This window comes from Leptopilina boulardi, unplaced genomic scaffold (genome assembly GCF_019393585.1).
Source record: "Leptopilina boulardi isolate dan_hultmark-lab unplaced genomic scaffold, ZJU_Lbou_2.1 LbouV2_216, whole genome shotgun sequence".
NCBI classification, from domain to species: Eukaryota; Metazoa; Arthropoda; class Insecta; order Hymenoptera; family Figitidae; genus Leptopilina; species Leptopilina boulardi.
The window spans coordinates 4409227-4435696 of NW_026137770.1; the positions used below are offsets into that span (position 1 = coordinate 4409227).

Below are 26470 nucleotides of genomic sequence, written 5' to 3' on the forward strand. Positions count from 1 at the left end.
TGGAGCATTTACAACTTTTGGGAAAAAAAATTTTTTACTTTGATTTTCCGAAATGCAAAAATCTGATTGGTTGTCCATTATCAATTAGATTGTGAACAACCAATCAGGTTTGTGTATTTCGGAAAATGCAAAATAAAAATTTTTTATACCAAAGGTGTAAATGCACTATAAAGGCGTTTGTACACCTCACAAATTCTGAATATACTCGGAAAATGTCAGAGATTTCACTAATTTTGGTTGGTTTTGCACATAAAGAATTTGGAAATTTTCCAGTCAAAGCCAATAAAAATTAGAGAAATCTTTGACAATTTCCGAGCATATTCATATATTGTGAGGTGTAAAGCACCTTAAAGGTGCTTTATTACCTTCAGTATTTTGGTCAAGCAATCGGCTGGATTGAATTTTCACGGAGGAATCACTGAATTTGATTGACTCTAAAAATATTCCATTTTCTCGGTGGAAATGGAATATTGGTCAGAGCCAATCAAATTCAGTGATACAGCCGCGATAATTCAATCCAGCCGATTGCTTGACCAAAATACTGGAGGTATAAAAGCACCTTTAAACGTTGTCATGGCTGCGGCTAAATGTCATATTTCGGGCGTTCCTCTTTACTACCTCGTAGTACGATCATGTAAACATAGCCTAAAAATCAAAAAAGATAACCTTGAAAAGAACAGAAATGGTTGTTTTGAATAATTTATTGTTTACGTTTTGAATGTGTATAAGGTCCATGGAATTATGAACTTCCGAATGTTATTTAAGAGCAAGATTAAATTAGTTAAAAAAAAGTCTGACAGTTGATTCATTCTAAAGTTGTTTATAAGAGTAAGAAGAAATTTTACTACCTTTGTAATAATTATGCCTTTTACTGCAGATGCAGCAGCACATCAAATACAGGTTTGTTTATTTGTTTTGTTAAATAGGAAAAGTGTAGCTAAATATGTATTGTTTTGTGTTTTAAACATTATTTCTTTATTCAAAATATTGATTGTTATGATTGTCAGATTTTAAGAAAGCATAAACTAAGTTTGTAAATAATTCAAAAAAAGATGTTAATTAAGGAAATGTCAGAGAAATTTCAAATTCCCTAATGAAATTTTGCGAACACTTTTTTTTGTTATTTTATTTAAAAAACTTTAAATATAAAATGTAAATAATGCTTTTAATAGAGAATTTCTCAAGCTTTCAGATGGCAATAAGCTTTTTTTTAAAAAAAAAAAATTATTTCTTAGTTCAATCTGTATTTAAAAACTTTAAGTACTTATATCTCAAAACATGTCATCTTCAATTTTGTTGAAAATTGTCTAAAAAGAAAGCTTGGATTTTGTAGTTTCTTCCATCCAAAGATTGTAATGGACTTTTCAGTGGATTTAGAGAAAAAAATTAAAATATAAAATCGCTTTTTACTCAATTTGACATAGGAATCGAATCGTAACCCTCTTGAATTTCACGTTTCAGTTGAAATCATTAGTTTTTTTTCTGTTAAAAAGATCATTTTGTTAAAAGTTTTTAGCAAAAATATAATTTAATAATATATATTTATTATTAAAAAAGGTTATTAATTTTGTATTATATTTAATTATATTAATAATATTAATAATAATAAAAGTTATAATAAATTAATTATCATTTTCAATTTTATTGCAAAATTTTAACGCAAAATAAAAGTAACAATTTTTCAAATTATTAAGAAAAGAAAATTGTTTATGATTATTAAAATAATATTAGTTGTTTAAAAATTATATTATTGCAGATTAAAGAACACACATAACCCTTATTAAAATCGCAAGTTCCGGTGTCTTCATTATTTCGAGCTACAGCCATTCTACGCTACCCTTACAAGTGGTGATCTCGCCCCAAATATTGAGGCGAGATCACCACTTATCTTTTTTTTGAAGTAAAAATTAAAAAATTAATTAAAAATCATTAGAAAACATCAAATAAATACAAATTATCACTATTTTATAACACTAAATTTATTTAAAAAAATATATATTTTATAATTAACAATTAAATTTTTTTTGCAATTTTCAGAGATTGACGCTTTAATTAGACAATTTGATTGAATCGCAATTACGTTTGGGCTTTCTCGCCACAAATTTGTTATATAAAATAAAATATTTTATAAATATTAATTAAAAATTCAATAAAGCTGTGACATTCCAGGAATTTTTTAGCATTTTTCGGAGTAACCTTTCCAAATTAAATGAAATATTTTTTTATAATATTTGTTAATATAAAGGTTCAAAATAATCACTTTTTAAGTAAAAACAATTGTTTATTTACAAAATACAGCAATAAATAATGAAAAAAATTCACTTTTTTTGTGCACCACCAAATAAATTGGTTTAAAGATCAAAATTTTCCTTATTTTTCAAGCTTTAATACCGCACAAGAAAAATAATGTATAACAAAATAGTTAACTCACAATTTATTAAACAATGGTTGTTTACTTTTTTATATTTTATTTATTGTGAAACGTCTGCTAAAGTTGCGCGCGACGTTCGAAAGTTGTCGCTCTCGTTGTTGAGCAGAAGTTCATTACACTAGCGTAGTAGAAAGCATGTTGTGCGAAAAGTGAGGTTATGTTGTCATTAAACGAAACTTAAACATTTCTGGTTATCACTTTGAAAAGTTTTTAATTATCTACTTTGCTGTAAAAATCATAAAAAACATTTTTGAAGGATGAAAAACCTCACTTTTCACACAACATGTTTTTTACTACGCTAGTGTAATGAGCTTCTGCTCAATAACGAGAGCGACAACTTCCGAACGTCGCGCGCAACTATATAGCAGTCGTTGCACAATAAATAAAATATAAAAAAGTAAACAAACATTGTTTAATAAATTGTGAGTTGAATATTTCCTCGTACATTACGTTTCTTTTGCGATATTAAAGCGTGAAAAATAAGGAAAATTTTGATCTTTATACCAATTTATTTGGAGTTGCAGGAAAAAAGTGAATTTTTTAAATAAACAATTGTTTTTACTTAAAAAGTGATTATTTTGGACCTTTATATTAACAAATATTATAAAAAAAATAATTTCATTTAATTTGGAAAGGTTACTTCGAAAAGTGCTAAAAAACTCCTGGAATGACACAGCTAATAATAATATCGTGGTGGTGATCTCGCCCTAAGTGTATATATTAAGAGAAAAACACAATAACTTTTAAAACACTTAAAAATCGCAAAATAAACCACACCATCACATTTAGAAGACTCAAATTAATAAAAAATAATTACGTTAAATTTTTTTTTGATGAAATTTTTGACGTATTTTGGATTAGTGGATTGTTAATAAACAATTTGCCTAATCAATCGAACAGGATCATAATGAGAAATATGTCGCTAATAATTATTATTAAATTATGTAGACATTATCTTATTATTGTTCTCATTGGATTTTTATTTCTTTCAGGAACGGTTAAAGAATATTTATAGTTTGATTAATGATTTAGAAAGTAAACGTAATTATTCTGAACCGAATATAAACAATATCATCAGAACTCATGATAAGCTAAGCCCAGATGATAAAGTAACTTCATATTATCAACAAAAATTAAAAAATATTTATAATACAGCAGTATTAGATGCTCATCAGGAAGAAGAGTTACTGCGGAAAGCCCTTGAAAAAATAAATGAAATAAGATTTATTAGAAATGAGAGACGAATTCAGGTGAATATTTAAAAAAAAGACTATATAATATTAGTTTGATTAAATTACAAACTGTAACATAATGTGAATAATCAAAAATATATATTTTTTTTAATTATAAATAGGGGAGATGTATGCAGGTTGAGACGGGGGTTTTTTTTTGGAAAAATTTTTAAACTATAAAAATTTAACAAAAAGTTTTATTTGTCGTTCAAAAAGTATTGGTCAGAGCATCAACATTGCCTAAGAAAATAGTAATTATTTTTAAAAATACAAAATTTAATATAATATCAACTGTCTCAACCTACATACATGTCTCAACCTGCATACATCTCCTCTACATTAAACATTACACAATATTTTAGGCGCGAAATGCTGGAAATAAAGAGACAATTAGAAGAGGTGCGTTGATGAAAATGTTATTAAGTTCAGCACAAACTCTTCCTCTGTACATTGGAAAATCAGTACATTCTAAACCGCCACCATTATGTGGAGCAATTCCAGCAGAATCAACATATGTTGCTAAGGTAAATTTTCTAATTGATATTTAAATGAATTATTTTTTATTTGAAGAAATGATAGCATTGTTGAAGAAAGAAGTTTTTATTTCGAATACGTACAACGGATATTTTTCGCACAAAATATTCTTAGGATAAAAAAATTAAAATTAATTAATGAAAAAATTTTGAAATTACTGTAGTATTCGATGTACTTGTAATATTTATGTTTTTTTTTTGTAATTATACTGTCATGTTCTTTTTTTTTTAATAGATGGGTGATATGGTGGCAGCTCTTGTTAAAGGATCAGAGGAAGAAGAAAACTGGATTTTGGCAGAAGTTGTTAGTTTTAATTCAACAACAAATAAATATGAAGTTGATGATATAGATGAAGAACAAAAAGACAGACATACTTTATCTCGACGACGTGTGGTTCCACTGCCGCTGATGAGAGCTAATCCTGAAACTGATTCAAACGCTTTGTTTCTAAAAGAAGCTATGGGTAAGAATAATTTCTATTTTAATATCATTAAACTCCAATATCAAAATTTTGCAAGTAAGAAAACACGTAAAATTGTTTCACTTTTCTGTTATAATTTTTATTATTTTGTAAAAAAAAAATCTTTAGTGTAAAGGACACATGAAAAATAATCAAAAGTAAGCGCCGGGTAATTTACGTGTTCGAGTGAAAAGAAAGAAAGAGCGTTACAGTGTATTCCTCTTTCTCACTATCATTTTTTTATTCTCACACTAAATAAATATTCTAAATTTAACTAAATAACTGGATTGTATGTGAATTGTTTCACACCTCTTTTGCACTTTATAAATGAGGCATTCTATCTTAAACCGTTCCATCTTAAAAAGACGATCGCCACACTGATAAAAGGGTTTGATATTGACAACCAAACGTTTGGTTGGTATTTAACCAATCAAATTTTTTTTATTAAATCAACAAAATTTTAGTTGTCCCAATCAAACTTTAGTTAGGACAACAAAAATCTTTTTTTCTAATTTTGGTTGTGTCAAAAAATTTTGATTGAGACAATTAAAATTTTGTTGATTCAACAAAAAAATTTTGGTTGCTTAAATACCAACCAAACGTTTGGTTGTCAATACCAAAACCTTTTTTCAGTGCAGCAGAGCGTTTTTTAAGTTAATTTTTCTTTATAAAAAAGAAAATTAAATTCTCTTTGAAAATAGTGTGTTACGTTATATAAATTATTTCTTTTTTATATAAAAAAATTAACTTCAAAAACGCTCTTATAGCGATCGTCTTTTGAAGGTGGAACGGTTTAGAATGCCTCAAATATATAATATTAAAAATTTAATGTTTTCAGTCATGGCTCTTTATCCTCAGACTACGTGTTTTTATAAAGCAGTCATAAATCAATTACCTTCAACAGCAACAGAAGAATATGAAGTTTTATTTGAAGATCCCAATTATGCAGATGGATATTCTCCTCCATTAAATGTAGCTCAGCGATATGTTATTTCCATTAAAGAAAGTAAAAAAAAATAAATAGACAAAATTAATTTGTTTAATCTTTTTCTTTATTTATATTAATGCCTCATAGAGTACCAAATAAATTGCTTCCAAAAAATTATGAGCTGTACTATGTAATGTATGAAAACGAAATGCAACATACTCACGAAGCTCTGTAGCATGTGAATTTTTTTGTACTAATCCCAAAATGGTGAAGTCTTGGGTAAAAATTAATTGCGAAACTTTAAAGGTTCCATCTACTATGTATCACTTTTCGATAGAAGTTCTAAATTTCTTCTTGTTGAAAACACTAAAACTCTTTCTGCCACCTCGGAATCAAAAAATTTTCACCTGATAAATTTTGCGTAAATTTTTCTGGAATGACACCTAATGCTTCGAGTGATACAGGTTGAGGAGATAAGCCACGGCGGCGATAACTTCGCATTGATTATTAGTTCATCAGCTTTGCGTTTCAAATGACGTTTAATTTTCTCAGCTGCAGCTATTAAATTTATTTTTATGAAATTTCAATAAATTCAGTAAATAAATAAATACAGGTACAAAAGCAGTTACATATATGTATAATAAAATAAATAAAAATAGATTACATTTTTTTTCTCTAATAGTTGGCTGTTTAGCTTGCTGGTTAGGGTATTTGGTTAACGTCCATCGAACCCGGGTTCAATTCCCAGTTACATCAAATTTGTTTCAAAAAATTTCTTGTTGAATTGAGTGTTTTTTTAAAGTTAAGAAGTAAAATAAAATAAGAAAATGCAAGAGTCTTAAAATTCTGTTAAAACATAGTTTTATATTTGCAATAAATTATTCATAAAAACAGGTCGATTATTAGTTTTCAAGTCCACGATTGTTGTAGTTGTTAAAACATTTAACCCTCACGTGCCTGAGTTCATTTTTTGACGTGCGTGTCTGATGAGCTGGGTCCGAGGGACCCAGCTGCTTAAATTCCATAAGAACAAGATTTAATAGCAGGATATTCAATATTTTAATTCTAAATTATAATTGTAATATTTTGCAAATATAATTGCAAAAAATATTTAATCTTTTGACATTCTAGGGTACATAAATAGCCCACAAAAATTAGCGTCGTGACACCATTTTTAAACAGGGTGAATTTGAGTGTACAGTACAAAAAAAGTAATTAATTTAATTTAAGTATTACTGGGTATTCTTAGGTTTTCGGGGTCGCTGATTTCGATTATGATGTTAGTTTTTCAAAATTTTAAATGTCGGATAGGAAAATTAAAAATCGATACAATTTACTAATATTAGATTCGTAATCAGCGACCTTGAAAACCCCTGAATAACGAGTTTTAAGCAAATCCGTCAAATTTAAAATAATATATCCGCCATATTGGTTCCGCCATTTTGAATTTTGAAAAAGTAACATCAGATTTGTAATCAGCGACCTCAAAAACCCCCGAGTAACGATTTCCAAGCGATGCGGAACGATTTTTTAAAAATTATTCCAACATATTGGATCGGACATTTTGAATTTTGAAGAACGGATACTGGATTCGTAATCAGCGACCCAGAAAACTCCCGAGTAACTATTTTCAGATGAATACGTTAATTTTTTTCAAAAGTCGTCGGCCATATTGGATCCGCCATTTTGAATTTTTAAAAACGGACACTGGATTCGTAATCAGCGACCCCGAAATATAGCATCAGCTTATCCAATTTGATAACGATTTTGAAAAAAAAATTTCTTAAATAGAAGTAGATGAAAAAGCAAATTGTCTGGACCCAGCTCAGGCACGCAAGGGTTAAGTTCATTTCAATGAGTCAAACAATTTCGACCAAACAGTCGCAGAGATAAATCTAATAATATTATTGAAATTTTTTTAAAATTTCCTGATTGAAAATAATTCATTTTTTAAATCTCCTCAGCCTCACAGAAATTGAAGTTTGTTGATGTCATTTAAATGATATATTTGATGAAATTCTTAGAAGTATTATCTATTTTAATATTTAATAGAAATTTATAGCTTCAGTAATCAATAAAACATTGTAAAGATATTTGTTATCAGTTTATTGTGAAGGATTTAAGAGTTTAGATGAAGCTGTTTTATACATTTATATATGTACATTTCCATGGCTACGATATTGAACTTCCACAACAATAAGTTATTGTGGTATCTAGGAGGGAGGTAACGCATGGCGAAACAATCAGAAAGACTTACAGTTCAGTTAAATAGGACAGGTGCACTGCAATGGTTTATAGCAGGTTTCTTTGGACAGTTGTTTATAATTTAGGAATGTGTTACTTTGTTATGTTTTTTACAGTTATTTATAAGTGCAACGCTGCCTTACCATCAAATATAGGTGAATTAAAATTATAAATACAAGATATTTACAATGCTTTAAAATTTTTAATATCTAAAGTTTGATATAAAAAGATATTCCTATCTTTATTTATAACAAAAAAAATATCTCCAAAAATGTAGATTTATATTCACATTTAGATGAAAAACAGTGCTTATTAGTAGAATAAACATAATCGTATTATTAAGAAAGTTCTCTCGGTAATACAAATAATAGACAGTTTTTGATGAAACTTTTTATAATGCGTTTGATATTGCTTTAAAAAAAATGTAGTTAAATTTTTAGAGACATAGGGTAGTTATGAAGAAAATTATGAATGATTTTATGTTTTAACATTTTACAAGCTCTCTTATTATTGGAAATTGCACTTTCATGATTTTCATTATTTTTTATTGTGAGAAATTTAATAACAGCCAGATATTACTATATGGTTTTTCTAATTAAAGTTAAATAATTAATGTTCACACATAGGTACCAAAAAACTGATCTTTCATATCTATATGAGACTCAAAATTAATTATTTTGTAAATAAACAGTGAATTTTATCAATCAACAATTACTATAATAATATTGCTTGGCAACGTTGCTTCTTATAGGTTACGATACACAAGATGTAAACAATCACAGACTAACACGAAACAACAACGGAGAAATACTCAGTGTTGCCAAGTATTGCATTATGTGCAGTATTCAGTGATTCAAATAAAAACTGAAATAGTAGTTGTTTTGACTAACTATGCGGAGATGAGGGTTCTCCCTTAAAATGTTTACTGACTATATTAGGTCCACTATAGATATTTTCTTTTATTTTCTGTTGTATTTCGCAGAACTTATGCAAATCTGTCATTATGATTAATTAAAAAGATTCAGCAGAGAAGTTTACCGAATTTCCATCAATGTATATTTCGTGTTTGGAGATTTAGCCGCGCATGCCGATGCCTTAAATGTTGATTGTTCAGAATATTCAGAAAACAGAATTTCATGTATCAGGAAGTATATACATGTCCTACATAACTTATAAACAAATTATAACTTGTTTATAATAATTTTTAATTCAATTTTATTCAATTTCATATTTAATAATATTGATGAAATGATTATGTTTTTAAGGACCAAATTATTTCTTAAAAAGTCACGATTTTTGATTTTTAAACAAAAGTTTTTCACAAAATGAAAAAAATTGGTCCAAATTAAATTTAGTTATAAAAATCAAGGAACTCATTTCTTAACTCATTTTGGCCTGGACGCAACACAGGTCCTGAAAGGATTAATGAATGAAAATTCCTTTAATGATAAATTTAATTTCTAGAAAATTTAATTAATAAAAAATATCAAATTTTTTTATTAAAAGAATTTTCATACATACAAATTTCAATTTCAAGAAATTTTCATTTGACGGAGTTTGTATTTAATTGAACTTTTATTTGTATACAAATTATTATTTAGACAAATCTTTATTTGAAAGAACGTCTGTTATCAAATTTTTATTTAATAGTGATGAAATTTGATTCCTTTTTTTTAGTTAAATTTTTTAACACATAATTAATACGTAATCGAAATGATCAAATGATTTTTTTAATATAAAGATATTAATAATATATATTTTCAAATGATTTGAAATATTTGTTACATAATTAATTAATTAATAATTCTAATAAATGAAAACTCCTAGGAATATAAAATTTTTCAGGAAAGAAATTCAGTAAACATTTTTTCATCAATATTATATTTTAACTAAAATTTCTATCATTTATGAAATTCATATTTCTGAGAATTTAATTCTTAATAATTCGTTCATGTATTGTTCCTGACATACGATAATTTGAAGAAATGAAGATTTGGTTGAAGGAAAATTTTAGCTCATAAAATTTTGTCTCTCTATATTTTGAACAATTCACATTAGAGATTTGGCATGCGCACCGAGATTTATTCTGCCGTACGAAAGAATTAAACTTATTGATAAACGACATTGTCGCTTTGGTCGGTATTTCAGTAGTATAGATAAACCCACAAAAATCCGCCTAAGCTACAATGTCATTTACTTAAGTTTTTCCTTCGTACGGCAGTATTTACGTCAGATATTATTTGATAAAATTAATTTTCCTTTCTAAAAAAAGTGATAGGAGACTATTAAAACCAATTGATCCATTTTAGAACAACACTTTAGGATACCTCGTATTTTTCAGATTTTGAGACAATCGTTTGATTTGCAAAAAAAATCTTATTAAAATTGAAGAAACAAGCTGGCTAGGCTACCACTGCGGAACACCGTTATTAAATAATATTTATTGTTTTCTTTGTTAATTTGTAGAAAAAGAAGTAGTTTTTATCGATCATCTATCAGGACATCGTGTATATTTGAGCAATTTTTTTTGGACTGGAGTAAATGATGCTCCTTCTTGGATAATGCTGAAGCAACTATTAATGTTTTTCGAAAATCCATTATCAAATACCAATATTCTGAATGAAAGTAAAAAAGGATTTAATGAAAGTTCATTCAACACACATTTTAATTCTAAAAATGATATTCCATTTTGTAAAGCTTGTATAAACTTAACTTCCACTTCATTAGAAGGTGAAGAAAATATTGGTGTCCTTATTGGAGATGATCCGGGACCAAGGTTAGTGATATAAGATAAAATCAAAAAACTTAACTGCGCAAAAATCGAAGTGGATTTTTCAAGCGTAAGGGCGCACTCAAGGTACATGCACACGAGTGAGAGCCAATCAGAGAGTCAGTAGATTTAAATTTGAATTTTCTGTCTCTCTTACTCTTGTACGTTTTCTGCGAGGTGTGCGAGCGCCTTAATTCTAAGTGTGAAGATTTTAAACAACGTGGGAATTTTGTATCTTCTAAAACTTAAAAAATATTTTAAAATGGCTTGACTATATTTTAAAACGCGGATTGAAAATAATAAGAAAAGTAAAACAAATTAGTATCAATTTATATTCCTCTGAATTGGCTTGACACTAATCTAAAATGCAAATTATATATTAATTTAATTATAAGAAACTTCTAAAAACTCATAAGGTTCAGATAAATTTACATTTCAAATTTTCTATTTTTCTGAAAGGATTCTTAATGACCTGTCGAAGTCAGTTAAAAGAAATAAATCTCAAAATTTCGCATCCTTCTTAATGAACTTCGAAAATTTTGACTCTGTCGATTGCAAGAATTAAGAATTCTCGTTTTATGAATTATTTCTAGCTGCAAACTCTTAATCTTTCTTTATTTCTCGCTTCTTACCGGGAATATTCTGTAAAAATTTATATAAATTAATTATGTATTTGTTATAATTTTTACAGATACTGGTTAATAACAATTCTTCAGAATGGAAAAGGAGTGCCTTCAAAAATTGAGTTAAGACTAGCTCGATTGTATTATTTGGCTTTTAGGAGGCAACAACAACGACACCTTGGTCTTTCTGAAAACGAAAGCCGTCAAGTGATTCACAATAAAACTTTTGCCTTAGATCAAATACAGGAAATAACAACTACAACCAATTATGTGTGTAAAAAGTACTGTTTAATTTATTTTTAGATGGAGATGGGGCACATTTAAACTGCTATTCAATATTCAGTATTTATTAAAGAAAATTTTATAATTGAGAGTGCCCATGCAATAGTACACTTGGACCGTCTATCTCAACCACAGTACCTACTTTGAGTTGTGCGAAGGGGACTATATATCTAGCCCCCCCCCCACAATGCAACTCCAAGAAGATATTGCTGTTGGAATAGGCAATAATTTCACCATTTTGCAAAAAAAATACTTTATGTATGTTTTCACATGGAGTACATTTGTACATAAATTGCTAACACAGCTAACTTCTAAATCCTGATGATGGTGCAAGGTTTGCACTATCGTAACTTAAGTGAAAACATGTAAACTTCTAGCTCATCTTTCGATCTTTTATTAAATTTTCATTACCTACGAGTCCAATCTGAATGGACCTAAAGTATCTTATGGAACATAAACGTGTTTACAGTTCATAATACCCTATTGGAAATTCCTTGAAGGATCCCTTGAAAGTATCCTATATTAAAAACTCTTATAGGTGCTTTCTATAAGAAATTAGTATTTATTATTGTTAATTTAATTATTTTAGGGGCAAAAATTAATCAAGAAAAAATACAATATTTAATTTCAACTTTATACGTAGCTTTTATTAACAACTGTCGTCTTCCTCGTATACGTCGATGGAGAGAATATCCTATGACGGTACTATCGTCATCCCGGAGTTTTTCTCATAACAATTTCTGTCGTCACTCTTTCTTACTTATTATTTCAAGTCCCGTACTGGACGCGTACTCTATTCATACTGACCTTTTTCTTGCCATGAGACTCAGTCATTTCCATTATCCATCCTACAACAATAAGTCATACAATAGAGCATTTTATGACCCCAAAAGTCCTTCTCCTCAACCCAGGATTAAACCAAGAAAACCCACATCATATTCCATCCGCTTTTATAAAAAATGTTTAGGTGTTCAGCCAGACATCTCTGACAGGATGAATAGATTGCTTTGCATCCCTACTGAAAATTCTCATGTAGGATCTTATATAGGATCTCACATAAATTCATATATTAAAATCCACATAAAATCCTATGTTTCATGTAAGAAACTATATAGGATCTTATCAAAAATCATATAGGAAATTGAGACATGATTTGAAGTGGGATTCGATGTAAATTCTTATAAACGTATTCTTAAGTAATAAATTATGTAAATTCCTATGTGAAATCCTACAATTTTTCTGATCCCATTTTTTCCTTCAATTTCTTATGTCAATTTCCTTCGTGTTTTCTCATTAAAAAACATACTAAAAATCATTGCTCAATCCTTAACCAGAAATTTTCCTATATCAAATCATACATCAAATCTTTTTTCGATTCTTGAATAAAAAATTATTACAAAAAATCTGCCATGAAATCATATTAAAAATCCTCACGTGGGATCATATATATGATTGATTTGAACATAAGAAATCATATAGGATTTCATGTAGATTCTGAAATATCTATATTTAAGATTTCACATAGAATTATATAAAGGAAACAATATAGGATTTCATATAGGAATTTTCAGTTGGCAGACGGCAATTTATAAAAATTAAAAATTATTTAATTAAAAATCAAATAATATTACTGCAATTCATCTGAAAAGAAAAAAAATTGTGCTTTTTAATACACCTTCTGAGTTAGAGTCTCAGCTTTTATAGTATTCAAGACTGATCTCAACTGTGAGAAAAAAAATTAACACCACCTGGCGGCGTAAGAGTGAAACTATGATGATCTACATCTATATTAAAATTTCCCATATAATTTCGTATATTATTTCCTACATAATTTCTCATATAATTTCCAACTTGGTATCTTAGATGGACAAATAAAGCAATGAAATCCACACATGATATCCCACATAAATTCCTATATGATTAATTCTTACATGAGATCCTATGTAGGATCCTATATAGGATTTGAAGGAAAAAATAGGACCAGAAAAATTGGAGGATTTCACATAGGAATTTACATAATTTATTACTTAAGAATACGTTTATAAGAATTTACATCGAATCCCACTTCAAATCATGTCTCAATTTCCTATATGATTTTTCATAAGATCCTATATAGTTTCTTACTTTTCACATAGGATTTTATGTGGATTTTAATATATGAATTTATGTGAGATCCTACATAAGATCCTACATGAGAATTTTCAGTAGGGATATCCCAATTTATTTTTTAAATATTTATTTTGATGTAGTACATTGTCTCAGGATTAGTTAAAAGACATAAACTTCTCACAAATTATAATTGTTTTTGAATTGCTATACATAAATTGTCAATTTTAATTACAGATGCTTCAATTAACAATATTCATAAACATTTTAATATATTATTATCAATAATAAATGCAGAGAATGTGATCTATGAACGAATGTGCTCCATCTTTTTTTACGTTTTGTAACAAATAAATTTCTTATAATTTTAAAAAAAAATTGTAGGTGACAATTTCAGTAAATAAAAATGAGGACAATCATATTGTAACTAAAAGGAAAACTATGAGAATGAAACAAAAATCAGCATTAAATTTAATGCAACTAATTAAACTAAGAAGGAAAGAAACTAACCCACTGTCTATGCATAAAGAAAACTCAGCTGAAAAATCAGTGGCTGAAAATATGACAGACAATATAGAGGAAAATTTTAATATTTCACAAAGTACAGATGCAAAATATAATTTACTGTCATCTGTAGGATTTGACATTGCTTCTTATAACAGAGGACATGTTACGACTTTACAATTAACTACTCCTTTCCCACTGCACACATCAAAAGAATCACTTCTTGGAAATTATGAGAAATTAAAATTTAAAAATACACCATCAAAACATGGTGGCCCGGAAAACTTAGATTTGGTTCAAGTTAGAATGCAAGATATTGCTGTTATTGAAAACAGTAATTTAAGGCTAATTTATTCGGTTCATTTGGGTGGAAAACCAGTTCCAGCTGAAACAGCTGCAAAAGATATGTCTCTGTTATCTTCTCAAGAGGTAGCTTTAGAACTTGGAACACCCGTTTTAGTGCAAAGTACACGTGAGTTAATTGATATTTTTCATGTATTATAAATTTTGTTTCTTATAGTAGTCTCAAAAAAAGTTTTTAATTGTAGTAGAAAATATTTAAAGTTTAATTGAATAAAAGAGGAAAATCTCTACATCTAAAACTAAGTTATTTAAAAATTCTAGTTTTAAACTTTTTAGCCCTTTAAAATTTTTTTTAAATATTAGTAAAATTTTATCCGATGATTTAGTTTTGGTCATGGAGTAGTATAAGGAGACCGAACGACCATGTTAAATCTGCGTTAAAAGTGGACCAAATTTTGGTAAGCGCTTAGTGTCATGAAAATACGTAATGGAACACTAGCGCCACTGATTGTGTCAAACTCAGCTGGACAGTCAGCCATTGTAAAAGTTTTAAAACTAAGGAGCAATGTATTTTTGGGTTATGTTCAATGTACTTCTAATTTTTCCCACTGTTTACATACTTCCCACGAGAGCGCTTGTGTTCCATTACGTATTTTCATGGCACTAAGCGGTTACCAAAATTTGGTTCACTTTCAATGTTCGGTCTCCTTATACTATTCCATGGTTTTGGTTAAGAAATATTTAACATGATGGTGAGTTCGAACTTGCAAGGGAGATTAGAGAGATTTTTTTCTACATTTTCCCTCTACTTTGTCCAAAAAGACCAAGCAAATGTGGGTGTTTACTGCAGACAACAGCTACAGTCGCAATTTGTGGACTCAAGGGGACTATATGGTTAGGTTTATATAAAAAGTCAAAGGGTATAACATATATAATTTGACAACAATTTACATGGAGAATAAATCTTTAAATTGAAATATCTTTATTTGACCCAGTTTTTTAAAAAAATACAAAGACTGGCCTTACTCGTGCAGAAAATTTGACCGGGCCCTGGTCGGGCCCAGACCAGGCACGACCGGGACCAGATCTGGCAACCTGATCTGGGCTCGATCGAAATGAAACAGGGAACCCGACTGGGGCCATGCTCCAGTTGAAAAGTTGAAAAAAATTATTTGAATAATTGTTTCGTTTACTCTCTAAATCTGAATTAGTAAAAATGTTTACTAATTTAAATTAGTGACTCACTTTTTGCTTATGAATTAGTAAAATTTAAGAGAGACTCACTTTTTGCTTTAGAATTAGTTAAATGTTACTAATTGTTAGTAAAAGTTACTAATAATTAGTAAAAAATTTCTAATTCATAAGCAAAAAGCGAGTCACTAATTCAAATTAGTAAACATTTTTACTAATTCAGATTTAGAGAGAAAAAAATGTCATATAATGTATTTTCACTAGTTTTTAAAAAATTTTAAATATGGAAACCAGACCTGGCCCTGGTCGGGCCTATAGAAATTTACTAACCTGGGACCAGAACAGGAAATCGGGATGAAAAGTGTCAATTTTTGCACGGGTAGCATATCGATGATGTGAAGGTCTTCCACTGATATGTTTAAAAAATTTTAGATGTTTTTGTCTGATATGTGATATTAAAATTTAGTAATTATTTATTTTAGATTTTAATGTTGCCTTCATAATAAATTAATTGGTAAATTTTATATTAGCTTATTTAAATACAACGAAACCCTTAGCATTATCAAGAAAAAGAGATGTATTTATTTTGACGGGCGCTGCTGGAATTTCAATACTGCTTTTCATAATCATTATTATAATTTTAATTCCTGTATTAAAAAAGAAAAGTTCAAATCCAGTTGCTTCAACTGTAAATCAAAATAATATAAGGAATAATAAAGAATACATGTCAAAGGGACTTGATCAAGATTATGTAATATGTACTTCAGAAACTGAAAGAGATGTACGTATCCTTATTTTTTAAAACTATTTATTAGTTACTTTTCACTTTTTTAGTTTCTATAGAAGTTATTCAAATTGGTTATGAATAGTTGCTGTAGAAAACATAAAAATGTAAAAAATTTGAAAAGTACAATATTTTATAAGAAAAATCAAATGTTTTTTTTTAAATTAAAAGAAGGAATTCCTTCACAGAACCCCCACAGCACCGAAACTTTCCTAAAGATTTATTTGAAATGTTCGGAATATTTAATTGCAATGTTTAGTGAAAATTGTGTAAAAATTTAAATGTCCCGATTAAATAAATGTTTAGTGTGAAATTTTGTTTTGTTTCGTTTCCGTGTCAGTCCCTGCTTTCCTGAACATTTATTTAATTGAGACATTCACTTTTGTCCATTTTAATCCACTCCTTCTTAGCAGGTTTTCTACTTGAATGTTACCTTACTAATCACGTTCATTTAAGGGAGGGTATGGTAAATTCGATGTAAAATAGGCACTTTTTAAATAATTTTTCTTGGTGATATAAAGTGTGTTACTTCATTAACTTAATTTCCCCATATTAATACAATATTTAAAGTATATTTTCCTAAATTCTCATTGAAAAATATTGCAAATTGAATGAATGGCAGTAAATCTCTTTCAATTGGTTCGTAAGACAATGAATTTGCGCTGTTCAACGTAACTCGCAACAGAATCATCTAAATCAAAAAATAAATCTTTTTTTGTTAAAGGAGATGGCTTGAAATTTTTACACAATATTCTTAAAATATTATACATTCATTTAAAAAAAAGAAATTTAATACCATACCCCCCCCCCCCCGTTAAACATAATAATTAAATAAAACGTTATAAAAAACTCTTGTATATAATAATTTTTGTAAAATATTATAAGTGCTTTAACATTTGCTTTCTTTTAGACAATTGCAACCAGCCAATCCTATTCGCCGAATAGACGATTTGTAACCATGATTACACCGAATAACTCCGATTCGTTAGATGATTCAAGTAATGATATGACAAATGAAAATATATGTAGCACTAAAAATAATTTACTTTCCAAAAATAATACTCCTATATATCAAAAAGAGGATACTTCAATAATAGAAAAATATAGGTAATAAATTGCATATGTTTAAATACTAAAAATAGTTTAAACCCGAATTTTCCGAATTCGACAACGAAACTAACAATCTTAGGTCTAATAAATCATTTAATATATTATATTTATTTTTAGATATGGAGATAAAGAAACTACAACGGACTCGGGGCCTGATCAACTGAAATCATTTCTAAAATCTAACATATCTATACCTGATGGTTTTCAAAAATCAGTGGGTAAAAAAGTTACAACTTCCCCATGTTCATATCTGTCTATGAAATCATGTAAAAAATTTCCTACCGTAAAAAGTGTGGAACCTTTATCAAAAGTGTTAGAAACTATTGCGGTAAGACATTTTTTTACAAAGCAGTATTAAACTCTCCAAGGGCGGTAGTAGAAGTAGTATATGTTTATTATTATTATTTTTGATAAATGGTACTGTAACAGAAAATTATTTTATAGAAACTTAACACTCAAATTTTGAATAAAGTCGATATTTAGGGTTCATTTCGTTATCGATTTGAGCCTGGAGATCCATGGGAAAAGGAACGCATGCATTTGACGGGACGCCGTAAAACTGTGTGCTTATCGATCACATGGCAATCATGGCTCGATCGTTAACGTCAATAAACGTAAAATTATATATTTGATATGTGACTTGAACCCGCCACAGCATCGAAACCTTTCTAATGATTTATTTGAAATGTTCGGAATATTTAATTGCAATGTTTAGTGAAAATTGTGTAAAGATTTAAATGTCCCACTTGAATAAATGTTCAGGGAAGTTTCACACTAAACATTTATTTAATCGGGAAATTTAAATTTTTAAATGTCACTAAGCATTGCAATTAAATATTCCGAACATTTCAAATAAATTTTTAGGTAATCTTTAGGAAAGTTTCGGTGCTGTAGGGGTATTATAGAATAAAAATGGAACCAATTTTTATTCAGTGGGAGAAATTAATGTCTTTAATGTAACCCCTTTTCGCGTTGATTACATAAATTCGGAGTAACTATATATTAAAGTTTATGTTTCCAATAAGTTAATCGTTAATGAACAAATGGTTTCTATAAGCAAACATATTTTATTGCCTTACAGATGAAAGAAGCAGATATTGAATTGGATTCACTAGATCTTCAAGCAACTAAAGTACCTGGAAGTGAAATGGTACGAAAATTCTGGAGTAGATTTTACAGTGCAAGAGATGATCCTGGAGCAATTGGTCCAATTGTTTGGAATTTAAAAAGCAACAATTGTATAGAAAGTACGTAGATTTTCTTTGTCATAATACAAGATTAGACTTATAATGAGATGTTAATTTGTTAGTCAAAGAAACCTGTTCGGGTACCCACGTGAAAAGGTTCCCGGAATTTTTGCAAAGTGACTCTGGGAGTAGTTCCCAGAACATTCTGAGAACATTCCCGGAAAATTTTTGGTTTTTTTCTAGAATTCATGGAATTTTCGTTTCAATCAAGTAATTGATACTCCAGGATGACTCCAACGTACATCCAGATATCCAGGAGTCAATTGGACAACTTCTCCAGGGAATTTTAGCTGTAATCAAAAAATCGATACTCCAGGATGACTCCAACGAACATCATGATGACTAGGAGTCAATTGGACAACTTCTCTGGGGAATTTTAGCTGTAATCAAACAATCGATACTCCAGGATGACTCCAACGTACATCATGATGACTAGGAGTCAATTGGACAACTTCTTCAGGGAATTTTCGTTTTAACCAAATAATCGAGTTTTTAAGACAACTCCAACGTACATCCGGATACTCAGGAGTGTATTGGTCAACTTCTTCAGAGAATTTTACACAAAGAAAATTTAAGTATTACTTTTTGTTAAACTCATATGTATTTTTAGTAAATTGACTACTAAAGTGGGGCAAAAACGAGAAGACGAAATTTCTTATTTAATAGAAGTCTCTTTAACAATATATGACAATATATGACGTTAAGGGTAACATTGTCATTTTCAAATCCGTATAACTATGACAAAAGTTAATGGATTTTAATTTATCTATAATGAATTTTGATGCATTTTTCACGTACTTTTCAAAAATGTATACTAAATTAAAAAAAAAAAATTTTGACCCATTTTTTTCAAAATCAACCCTTTTTTTCGATTTTCACCCCTTCGGTAAAGTAAAGTGGGACAACAATAATTTTGTGAGAATCCTAATATTAAATAATCATAAAAATTAAATCCAAGTTTATAATTCTTTTAATTATTAATAATCAGTTTGAAACAAAAATTCCCTTAAGAAGTTGTCCAATTGACATCTGGGTATCTGGATGTACGTTGGAGTTGTCATAGAAACTCGATTATTTGGTTAAAACGAAAATTTCTTGAAGAAGTTGTCCAATTGACTCCTAGTCATCATGATGTACGTTGGAGTCATCCTGGAGTATCAATTATTTGATTATAGTTAAAATTCCCTGGAGAAGTTGCCCAATTGACTCCTAGTAATCATGATGTACGTTGGAGTCATCCTGGAGTATCGATTATTTGATTACAGTTAAAATTCCCTGGAGAAGTTGCCCAATTGACTCCTAGTAATCATGATGTACGTTGGAGTCATCCTGGAGTATCAATTATTTGATTATAGTTAAAATTCCCTGGAGAAGTTGCCCAATTGACTCCTAGTAATCATGATGTACGTTGGAGTCATCCTGGAGTATCGATTATTTGATTACAGTTAAAATTCCCTGGAGAAGTTGCCCAATTGACTCCTAGTCATCATGATGTTCGTTGGAGTCATCCTGGAGTATCGATTATTTGATTACAGCTAAAATGCTCTGAAGAAGTTGTCCAATTGACTCCTAGTCATTATGATGTACGTTGGAGTCATCCTGGAGTATCAATTATTTGATTATAGTTAAAATTCCCTGGAGAAGTTGCCCAATTGACTCCTAGTCATCATGATGTACGTTGGAGTCATCCTGGAGTATCAATTATTTGATTATAGTTAAAATTCCCTGGAGAAGTTGCCCAATTGACTCCTAGTAATCATGATGTACGTTGGAGTCATCCTGGAGTATCGATTATTTGATTACAGTTAAAATTCTCTGGAGAAGTTGCCCAATTGACTCCTAGTAATCATGATGTACGTTGGAGTCATCCTGGAGTATCAATTATTTGATTATAGTTAAAATTCCCTGGAGAAGTTGCCCAATTGACTCCTAGTAATCATGATGTACGTTGGAGTCATCCTGGAGTATCGATTATTTGATTACAGTTAAAATTCCCTGGAGAAGTTGCCCAATTGACTCCTAGTCATCATGATGTTCGTTGGAGTCATCCTGGAGTATCGATTATTTGATTACAGCTAAAATGCTCTGAAGAAGTTGTCCAATTGACTCCTAGTCATTATGATGTACGTTGGAGTCATCCTGGAGTATCAATTATTTGATTATAGTTAAAATTCCCTGGAGAAGTTGCCCAATTGACTCCTAGTCATCATGATGTACGTTGGAGTCATCCTGGAGTATCAATTATTTGATTATAGTTAAAATTCCCTGGAGAAGTTGCCCAATTGATTCCTAGTAATCATGATGTACGTTGGAGTCATCCTGGAGTATCGATTATTTGATTACAGTTAAAATTCCCTGGAGAAGTTGCCCAATTGACTCCTAGTAATCATGATGTACGTTGGAGTCATCCTGGAGTATCAATTATTTGATTATAGTTAAAATTCCCTGGAGAAGTTGCCCAATTGACTCCTAGTAATCATGATGTACGTTGGAGTCATCCTGGAGTATCGATTATTTGATTACAGTTAAAATTCCCTGGAGAAGTTGCCCAATTGACTCCTAGTCATCATGATGTTCGTTGGAGTCATCCTGGAGTATCGATTATTTGATTACAGCTAAAATGCTCTGAAGAAGTTGTCCAATTGACTCCTAGTCATTATGATGTACGTTGGAGTCATCCTGGAGTATCAATTATTTGATTATAGTTAAAATTCCCTGGAGAAGTTGCCCAATTGACTCCTAGTCATCATGATGTACGTTGGAGTCATCCTGGAGTATCAATTATTTGATTATAGTTAAAATTCCCTGGAGAAGTTGCCCAATTGACTCCTAGTAATCATGATGTACGTTGGAGTCATCCTGGAGTATCGATTATTTGATTACAGTTAAAATTCCCTGGAGAAGTTGCCCAATTGACTCCTCGTAATCATGATGTACGTTGAAGTCATCCTGGAGTATCGATTGTTTGATTACAGCTAAAATTCCCCAGAGAAGTTGTCCAATTGACTCCTAGTCATCATGATGTTCGTTGGAGTCATCCTGGAGTATCGATTGTTTGATTACAGCTAAAATTCCCCAGAGAAGTTGTCCAATTGACTCCTAGTCATTATGATGTACTATGGTGTCATCCTGTAGTATCGATTTTTTGATTACAGCTAAAATTCCCTGGAGAAGTTGCCCAATTGACATCTGGGTATCTGGATGTACGTTGGAGTTGTCATAGAAACTGGATTATTTGGTTAAAACGAAAATTCTCCAGAGAAGTTGTCCAATTGACTCCTAGTCATCATGATGTTCGTTGGAGTTATCCTGGAGTATCGATTTTTTGATTACAGCTAAAATTCCCTGGAGAAGTTGTCCAATTGACTCCTGGATATCTGGATGTACGTTGGAGTCATCCCGGAGTATCAGTTACTTGATTGAAACAAAAATTCCATGAATTCTGGGAAAAAACCAAAAAAATTCCGGGAATGTTCTCAGAATGTTCTGGGAACTACTCCCAGAGTCACTCTGCAAAAATTCCGGGAACCTTTTCACGTGGGTATTAAAAGTAGAGCTGTGCAAGCTTTTAAAATTCGAACTGCTCCATAAGAATTAACATGGGCTCGAATCGAATATTCGATCCGAGCACATACAAAATTCGAACTTTTGCACAGCTCTAATTATAAGTAATGGTAACAAATTATTGAAGTAAATTCAACATTTTATAAATTATTTTTCTAAATATTTTTTATTTTTCAACTTTAAGAGGTTACATGGGTCTCCAAGGCCAAAAACGTACACAATCTTAAGAATTTTAAATGATAGTTTTTGTAAGATTTGATGTGTTAATTATGAAGAAAATTTACATAGGGAATTGACAAAAATAATATGCTAGAAACATTATAGGAAATAATGTAGGAATCCATATAAGTTTCTGAAACAAAATAGTAAATTTCCACATGAAATTATACTGCAAATCGTGTCAAAATTTTACATTTGGATTCTTACGCGAACCTGGAATTTCATAAGGGTTTTTATAAAAGACACTATATGGGATCCCATGTAGGATCCTACGTAGTAATGTATGTAGGAATTTTCTGTACACGGAGAGAAAAAACGAGCCTTTACAGCATGGACCTATATATGCTCTCTTCGTACGCGCCTCTACCGTCCATCTTCGGTACGACCTTATACTATATTTTCACTTGCCCGTACTAAAATAGTAAGGAGCCGAGCTACTACAGCAAGAGATGGTACCGAAGATGGACGATAGAGGCGCGTACGAAGAGAGCATACATAGGTCCATGCTGTAAAGGCTCGTTTTTTCTCTCCGTGTAGGGAGACTTTCGTTCATCAGATAGTGGTGTATTTGCCTGATGATTATGATACTCTTATGCCGACAGATTTACGGAACCTTTGTTCCTTTCCTTTATGGATGGAATAATGATCTTGAAGCGAGATTTAAGTTTCATTCTTTTAATCATTCTGTCCTACCCGTAATGTTCAAATTGAACTAGATTTTTACATCTATATTTTAACTAATATATTTCATTTTCTTAGATTATTCTCTGTTTCTGTAACTTTCTCTAATAATAACAAATTTTATTTACTTTTTAATGTTGTCACAACATGCAAGGTATTACAAAATATTGAACTGTTTTCAGATAAAATATGAACTGAAGAAAAATTAAAGTACTTCATTTATAGATTTGATGAATATACGACAATGAATAAAATAATTAGATAGAATAATAAACAACTAATAGAATACACGTTATTTCTTCTCTAAAGCAAATAAAGAAAATCTAATTAATCTACAGGAAACATTATTTCTTATCTAGGGATAAAAAAATTATACAATTTTCTTATCAAAAATGAGAGGATTATAATAATAAGACATCGTAATTAATTATATAATTTAAATTTGAAAACATAATTTTGAATGTTCAAATTAAAACAAAAAATGAAAAGTTACGAAATTAAATATCTGTTTTAAAAGAGAAAAATATAACTTATTTGAATTGTAACCAAGATTTTAAGAGATGTTATACATTTGTTTTGATATAACTCAGTTGAATTGTAACCAAGATTTTAAGAGATGTTATTGATTTGTTTTGTTTCAGTTGGTCAAGCGAGGCAGAGACTACATGAACTTTTAGAAGATTCTTGGAGTTATGCGGGTAGCAAAGAAACAGAAATGACAAATTTTCAAACTGATAAACATCAATCTGTCTCCGAAAAAATATCTCCCAGGACCACGCAATTATCACAATTTCCCACAAACCATTTCAGATTGAGGTAATAATAACATATTTATAATACATTTAATTTAAAATATGAAAAAAATATATTTTTAACCTTCACTACGATGTTCTTTAATATTGTCTAATTATTAGTTAATTTACTATAGAAGAAAAGTTTGTAATATGCTAGTTATAAAATTAATAAGTGACAAGAATATGTATTAATACTCAAAACGAACAGAGGGTAAATTTTAGTTACAATTTATTACTCTAAAAAAATGCACAGCTAATATAATTAATTAGGTTCAAATTGTAAAGATAAAGTTAGATCTAAATTTTGGTATTTATTTATACGTAATTATGAAAACGAATTCCTGATTCATTATTTCTGTGCTACTCAATTAATAGTAATTATTTGTTATAGGGATGAAGTAAGTGAATTAAATATCACTAATTCACAACCAAAATCAAGTATTACCAGCACAAAATTAGGAGAATCAGTTCAGGAAAGTAGTAAGGTAGAACAACATTGTAGTGGGACATGGGGAGCGCGACCACTAAGTGCCGGCCCATTTCACAGACCAAACTTATCGGAAATAAGTAAAATTAGTCTTTCAGCTAATTGTAATTTACCTACTGAAGATCCTGCAATACCAATAATTGATGCTATTAAACAGGAATTAACAAAATTTTCCAGTAAATAATGTGATTTTTTAAAAATTAGTAGATTTCAAATGTTAACTCTAAGTTATTTATATAAAATTGTAACTTTTTACCGAATAAAGTATCAACTTGCTTGACTTTAATATTAAATAAAATTTGTGATATACACTGGAACCTCCAACCATTGCATCTGTGATCATTGCAGTTGTTTATTAAAACTTGGTGGGCAGCGGCAAAAAGAGTCAGACGGGAAAAAATGGCGTCAGTCAAGAAAAAGCAGTAACGTCACAGTTACGAGTTCTTTTAGACCCAGTTTCTTTTTCCTTTTTTCTAATTTAAACAATCGATCGGAGTTATCGATATTATAAACTGCATTATTATAATTTAAATGTACGTAGTTATATTTATATTTTTCCACTTTATAAAGAATTAAATTAATCTCAATTTTTATGCGAACATATATCCAATACATATAAGTATATAATATGTACGGCCCTGAGTGTTTCCACTTTATGACATAACCTTGACGTCAAGGATAACCTCCATCCATTGCACATAAGACTCGCGCGTTGTAATGGTTGGAGGTTCCAGTGTAGTTCATTCTTACATCATACTTCACTTTCTTGAAATAAATACATCTGTCCATGTTTTTGCATAACCTTAATTGTTAATTTAAGTTTGTTTAACGTTGGAACTATACTGGCTTGCGCCTGCCTATATCTGGCCATGACCTGTGGAATGGATGTTGCTTAAGAGTGAATATACGTATGTATACGCTGAGAACGTAAGACTGAGAAAATAGAAAGAGCGGTATATTTGAAATAGAAGAAAAGAAAGTTAATTTAATAAAGAGGAGGAATTCCACAGAGTACTTTGCCGAAGGGAACCGCAGCTCCAAGTTACTCTACTGTTGAGCGAGAAAGAAAAGTTTCCGACAAAACTTTCTCTCTTGAGCTCCTGAGATGCAGAGTAGGTAAAGAATAAAAGCAAATCAGAAATAGTTATTAAATCAAATCTTTATATTTATCCATTTTAAAAATCTAAACACATGAAAGACAACTCTGGGAGTAGGGTTAGTGAGAAATTGAACTGAGCTGAAAGGAGGGGGACATTTTAGAGCCCTAGAAAGAGCTTTTATTAGGTCCAGCCGGAATGAGTTATACCTGGGACAAGACCAGAGAATGTGGTCGAAATCCTCCTCGACGTTGGGACAGTCACCCGATTTAATATAATTTTTTCTTCCCAAGCTGGCATTCAAATTATAATGAGTGGATCTTAGGCGGCAAATTGTAGTGATCCATGGTCTGCGAGCTTCGAAATTCGCAAACCACGGTTTCTTTCTGGGTTTCAAGTACATAGTATTGGCTGTATTGAATACCTTTGATTTTTCCTAAGTGTAGGTAGTGTGAAGTACAACTATCTGATAATTGTTTACGCGCTATATAAAAGAAGTCAGAAAATGCTAGTGGAATGTTAACTTCAGTGGAATTGGTTGACGATTCTCTAACTGCCCTATCTGTCTCCTCTTTACCTTCGATTCCTGCGTGACCGGGGATCCATACTAGGGTTGTTGGACGTTTTAAATCATAAAGAATGTTCAATCGGTTTCTAATAGTAAAGACTATGTAAGATTTGATTTTGTAAATACTTGTGGATTTTAAATTATTGAGAACACTAAGAGAATCTGTGCAAATAATGGTGTTGGAAAGGTTAGGTTTAAAGAGGGGCAGACTAGAGCGCAACTAGCCAAATGGTCTTTTTCTGATTTAGAGCCGTCGATGAAAAATAGAGTGTGATTGGGGAAGTAAAGGCGCTTGTACACCTCACAAATTC

The 26470-nt window shown here is 30.1% G+C and overlaps 2 protein-coding genes across 4 annotated transcripts; both read left to right on the top strand.

Annotated features, from left to right (window-relative positions):
* Window positions 1-644: 644 nt before the first annotated feature.
* Window positions 645-5700, top strand: LOC127279418 (SAGA-associated factor 29). Its single transcript, XM_051301764.1, has 5 exons — window positions 645-900; window positions 3424-3681; window positions 4026-4187; window positions 4432-4660; window positions 5496-5700. The coding sequence occupies exons 1-5, from the start codon at window positions 862-864 to the stop codon at window positions 5675-5677; spliced, it is 870 nt and encodes a 289-aa protein (XP_051157721.1). The 5' UTR covers window positions 645-861; the 3' UTR covers window positions 5678-5700.
* A 2055-nt stretch (window positions 5701-7755) lies between these two features.
* On the top strand, window positions 7756-24780 carry LOC127279398 (uncharacterized). Of its 3 annotated transcripts, none has more exons than XR_007842632.1 (10): window positions 7756-7984; window positions 10296-10605; window positions 11291-11492; window positions 13995-14586; window positions 16139-16389; window positions 17303-17499; window positions 17620-17830; window positions 18584-18749; window positions 23396-23632; window positions 23855-23994. XR_007842632.1 is itself a non-coding variant. In XM_051301726.1 (10 exons), exons 1-10 carry the CDS (start codon window positions 7873-7875, stop codon window positions 24676-24678), a joined length of 2496 nt encoding a protein of 831 aa, XP_051157683.1. In that variant the 5' UTR covers window positions 7785-7872; the 3' UTR covers window positions 24679-24780. The 3 variants fall into 3 exon arrangements, 2 of the variants coding, with proteins under 2 accessions (XP_051157684.1, XP_051157683.1); XM_051301726.1 differs by lacking the exon at window positions 23396-23632 and adding an exon at window positions 24399-24780 and having other exon boundaries at window positions 7785-7984; window positions 23855-24029; XM_051301727.1 differs by lacking the exons at window positions 17303-17499; window positions 17620-17830; window positions 23396-23632 and adding an exon at window positions 24399-24780 and having other exon boundaries at window positions 7768-7984; window positions 23855-24029.
* Window positions 24781-26470: the final 1690 nt, after the last annotated feature.